This window comes from Malus domestica, chromosome 10 (assembly GCF_042453785.1).
Source record: "Malus domestica chromosome 10, GDT2T_hap1".
NCBI lineage: Eukaryota > Viridiplantae > Streptophyta > Magnoliopsida > Rosales > Rosaceae > Malus > Malus domestica.
Genome location: NC_091670.1, coordinates 12,143,166 through 12,148,624, shown reverse-complemented (window position 1 = coordinate 12,148,624; position 5,459 = coordinate 12,143,166). Strand labels below are relative to the sequence as shown.

The window sequence follows — 5,459 nt, the reverse complement described above, 5'->3', positions numbered from 1 at the left end:
ATGTTATAAGATCTAAAGGTTATAAGGAAGTGTTAAAGTGTTCGTCAAAATCTTTGTTCCTTGATCCTAACCCTATATATATAGCAACTAGAGATTATATATAGTTGTTTCTAGTGTCTGATTTCGAAAGCAAATTAAAGAAAATGTACTGGTAATGTATGAGAAACCCAGAAGAAAATCCCAAGCGAGAGCAATACAAAGAAATTGTTCAATGTTTATCTGTTAAATTATAGCCAAGTCCAACCGAGCATGATGGTAGACCGTAGAGCAGAGGCAGGAAACTTTCTCGCATGGCGCTGGCAACGCTTTTCAAATTAATTTGTATTGTACTTTGACCTATATATAATATATATAATTTACGTAGAAAAATTCTCAACGAAATATTTATTACAGCAAGGACATATATCCAGATGAGGAAATTTCTTGATCAAGTTGTTCACGCATCTAGCTATGGTAATGCTCTTCATATATCTCTTTGTATTTGACCCTATATAAGGAATTGGATCCCATCACTTTGTGGGGATCCTTAATCATTCATTGTATATCGTGCGGTAAAAAATCATTTGATTTTTCTTATTTAAAATTAATTTAAACACAAATAGTATCTAATGAAAACTGACCGTACAATGTACAATGAACGACTATGATGTGAGGATCCCTAGGATTCCCACAAAATGAATTTGGAGAAGATCTCTTTCCCATATATGGGGATCCTCACAAAATAGATCCGGAATGCCTTTCCCCTACGTAACAAAGAGCAGTACTAAAACACATGCAAAAATGCAGAAACAAGTAAAATGTTTTATATACCTAGGACATGAAATGATGGCTAGGGCTAGCTACCTAGCCAATGAGGGGATTGAAAGTGACGAGGAGGAGAAGCTGTAAACGGTCCCTCAATAACTTTTAGTTTCAACCTAAATGGCACATAGTGCCATATTACAATTACAATTTACATTCAAACCATATGCACAATTTTAGCTTACATGACAAAAAACAATAAGTTATATAACATGTCCTTAGTATACATTCAAGCAACACAAGTGGTCATTTATCACAGTGTAGAGATGAGTATTGCTTTTGTACTAGAACGTGGATTCGAACCATATTAACTCTCTAATTTAATATCTAATTTAACTATCGTTTGAAAAAAAAAAAAAGTATACTTTTCAAGCAACCCAATTATTGTGTTATTGCTTCCAATGTAATCATGCACAAAACTCATTGAAAATGTGTAACCAAATTATTATGTTAATATTCAGAATCATGATGCATGCATGGAATAGAAGAAACTTTTCAGCGCCCATGGTTTGAAGAAATTTTTTATTATGACGGAGACACGGATGATACACAACGTGTTTTTATAGAAGTGGTAAGAAATTTTATTTTTTAAGTTATTAACTTTTTAACACACATATCTCATCATTTGTATAATAACACGTGGTGTACCATCCGTGTGCCGGTCACACTGAAAAATCTCTTTATGGTTTGGACAAGAAAAGTGACGTGAGAAATAAGACCATTGGTGTGTCCGCTGCCTCACGAGGTTCCTTTAATCAATTTAACAAAACATGTTTCATCTGTTCCGTTATGTCCTCACAATCTTGAACTGGGACAAAATCGCATAATTCCAATTTTGCATTGTTTTGGTCTTACCAAATCTTATGCGAGACTTTTATTTTCTGAAAAGAGTCTTTATCCCAAAATACTAGTATAATATATAAATATAAATATATATATATATATATATATATATATATATATATATATATATATATATATATATATATATATATATATATTGCAACGGATTTGTGACACCACTTTCTTATACACATTTTTGTGTCACTCTGTAATATATTTTAATGATCCAAACCATCTACCTTTATGTCTTCTCTCAAAGATCATGTCTAACCAAAATCATCCAAATCTGAACCCATATGACCGTTGGATTAAGGTTTAAGGATCGTATTCGTCTATTTTCTTCCCTACAAATGAATGTCTTAATAGTTTTGAATTTGTTTAATTTTTTGTAAGGATAAGCGATGAATGATGTTTAAAAAGATAGACGGTTCGGATCACTAGAATACATTACAAAGTGGGCACCTTATAAAAACGTGTGTAAAAAATTGTGTAAAATATGTGGTGCCACATATTTGCCCCAATATATACATATATATATATATATTACCAACACATTAGATAAGCAGAGACAAAATACTAATACTATATACCATCACCTTCCTTTCTATTTCATTAATTCATCCACGTTCGTTTTCATCATCTGATTCACGTTTTAACTTTCAATTGCTTGTACGGACCAAACTCTGAGTCTAAAACGTTCTAGTCTCTGTTGCAACTTTTATAGACCATTTCTGCAATTTTCATTTTAGCAGTGACCCCTCCATATATAAATCCTAACTCGGATAACATTATAACCTACTACATACAAATAATTGAAACTAAGTGGCAAAAGCAAGCACATTGTTTTAATACCTTGTACAACTCATCCCACCACTTCTCTAAAACCCAATTCCAAACTCCAAATCAAAATCTCACCAATCATGTATTCTTCTTCTTCTTCATCACCAAGTAACCTTCCATTGAAGCCGATCCCCGGCGATTATGGCATGCCATTGTTCGGAGCCATCAAAGACCGCTACGACTACTTCTACAACCAAGGCCGAGACAACTTCTTCAAAATCAGAATGGAAAAATACCAATCCACAGTCTTTCGTACCAATATGCCACCCGGAGCTCTCATTGCCCAAAACCCTAAAGTCATTGCTCTTCTTGACGCCGAAAGCTTCCCCATTCTCTTTGACACCACCAAAGTCGCAAAACGCGACGTTTTGGATGGCACTTACATGCCCTCTACTGCCTACACCGGTGGCTACCGTATGTGTGCTTATTTAGACCCCTCCGAGCCGAACCACGCCACTCTCAAGCGCTACTTCGCATCCCTACTCGCTTCTAAACATAACCAATTCATACCCCTTTTCCAAAGCTCTCTCTCCGACCTCTTTCCCAAATTGGAAGAACAAATCTCCAAAGATGGCAAGGCAGACTTCAACAGTTTGAGCGACGACATGTCATTTAATTTCGTGTTCGAGCTGTTTTGTGGTCAAAGCCCGTCAAAGACAACGTTAGGATCCAAGGGGCCTAGCTTGGTCACACTTTGGCTCTTTCCCCAACTTGCCCCTCAGATCACATTTGGGTTACCCAAGTTTCTAATGTTTGCTGAAGATTTCTTGCTGCACACGTTTTCCTACCCTGCCTTTCTCGTCAAGCCCGCTTATCAGAAGCTTTACGATGCGGTTTACGAGTCCGCGGGTTCGGCTTTGGACCTGGCCGAGGGTAATTTCGGAATTTCAAGAGAAGAAACTTGTCACAATCTTTTGTTTTTGGCTGGCTTCAATGCATTTGGTGGCATGAAGCTTTTGTTTCCTGCTTTGATCAAGTGGGTTGCATCAGGAGGAGGGAATTTGCACCGCCAGCTCCGAAATGAAATCCGGACCATTGTTAAAGAAAGTGAAGGTAAGATTACTCTCTCCACGTTGGATAAGATGACTTTGACCAAATCCGTGGTTTTTGAGGCCTTGAGGATTGAGCCTCCAGTTCCGTACCAGTACGGGAAGGCCAAGGAGGACATCGTGGTACATAGCCACGATGCGACATTTGAGATCAAGAAAGGGGAGATGATTTTTGGAAATCAGAATTTTGTGGGGAAGGATCCAAAGGTTTTTGAGAATCCGGAGGAGTTTGTGGGCAATAGGTTTGTGGGGGAGGGTGAGAAGTTGTTGAAGTATGTTTACTGGTCGAACGGTCGTCAGGCAGATGATCATCCAACGGCTGAGAACAAGCAATGCGCGGGCAAAGATCTAGTGGTACTCATGTCTAGGTTAATGTTGGTGGAGTTTTTCCTTCGATACGACACATTTACCGTTGATTCGGGCACGTTGTTGTTGGGTTCATCAGTGACGTTCAAAACGTTGACCAAAGCCTCATGAATTTGGTCATGGTCAAATATATTACTTATTTGTTCTCAACGTATATAAGATATTATGGTGATTTAGTCGATATACCTATAAATAAGTAATAACCTTGCACGTCTTAATAATTTATATGCTTTAAATTGTTTGATTTGTGGATCTCAAAATGTGATTAGTGATATGTAAATTTGTATTTAAAGAATTGAATGTAAAGTGGTTAATTTCATGTTTCGTCATTTTTCTATGCCATTTTCTTTTGTAGTGTTTTGTTGTTTTGGTCTAAAAAATGTTTCAAATTGCCACTTAGTACTACAGTTTAGTAGTATTCTTCTTCACTTGTAAGTGAGAGATCTTAGATTCGATTCTAACCAAAGGCGAATTTGAACTTCATTATTATGGCTAACTCAGTGTGAGGCTTAGTTCACTCCCTCACCCCCCTTAATGTATATACTATCGTTTGTTCGAAGAAAAAAAAAGCTTCAAATTACCGGGAAAGAAAGAATATAAACTAGAATTTCCTGCCCTAGGCCATGTATGGCTCAAACCACCAATTAAATTATTGCCAATGACAAACAATACAAAAGAAGTCCTCTTTTTAACCATAATTCTTACATGAGTTCAGCCATTTCTATCTCCACTAAACTTTTAAATTTGAGTTCTTCATTCCCTTTCATATAAGGAATGGTGTTTAAATAAATGAAAAAAAAAAGTAGTCCTACTGAAAATTGGATGGAGCTGATTTTATGTCGATTTGTTAACCCAATGATGTTTAACCACACCGAATATGGATTGACGGGTTAGCAGAGTATTAAAAGATAGGCAGATAGATTATTGAAATATATCATAAAATAAACACTACAAAATGTGTTAAACAATTTGTCTCCCAATCTTAATATAATGGTTAAGAGATATTGGTAGAGTGAATGTATTGGAGAATGCATGTACCTCCATAGCTCTATCCCTTCCAATTTATACCTCAGTGCGCCTCATTTATCTTTTATGTAGGCATAACTTACCTTAACCATCATTAACCTCATTCATCTTTGAACGGTCAAATATTTAAAACAAAAGGTAAATCATAGTAAAAACCCCAAATAAATAATATAATTAAATCAAAACTTTAATTTGGGTGTGTAACCACCAAATAAATAAAATAATAAACAAAACAATAATGATTAGTTTAACTTAAATCACAATACTTTGACCAAAAAAAAAACTGAAATCACAATAATAATAACATTAAAAACAATAAAACATTTGTGCCATTGTCAAGATTTGATTAAGGGGATTTGAACCTCAGCATTTATCAATTTTTATTTTATTTTTACATGTTATTATATATTTTTAGAAATTAAAATGTAAGTATTGAATAATTAAAACTTTTGGCCTAAATTTAACTAGTATTTGAAGTATCTTGGATATGCCCGATATTTCTATGGAAATATCCAAAAATTCAGGGAACGATAT

General features: G+C 35.3%; 1 protein-coding gene across 1 annotated transcript; it reads left to right on the top strand.

Moving 5' to 3' along the window:
• The first annotated feature begins 2,387 nt into the window (after positions 1-2,387).
• On the top strand, positions 2,388-4,228 carry LOC103407335 (allene oxide synthase 3-like). Its single transcript, XM_008346270.4, has one exon. The coding sequence runs from the start codon at positions 2,565-2,567 to the stop codon at positions 4,008-4,010; it is 1,446 nt and encodes a 481-aa protein (XP_008344492.1). The 5' UTR covers positions 2,388-2,564; the 3' UTR covers positions 4,011-4,228.
• The last annotated feature ends 1,231 nt before the right edge of the window (positions 4,229-5,459 follow it).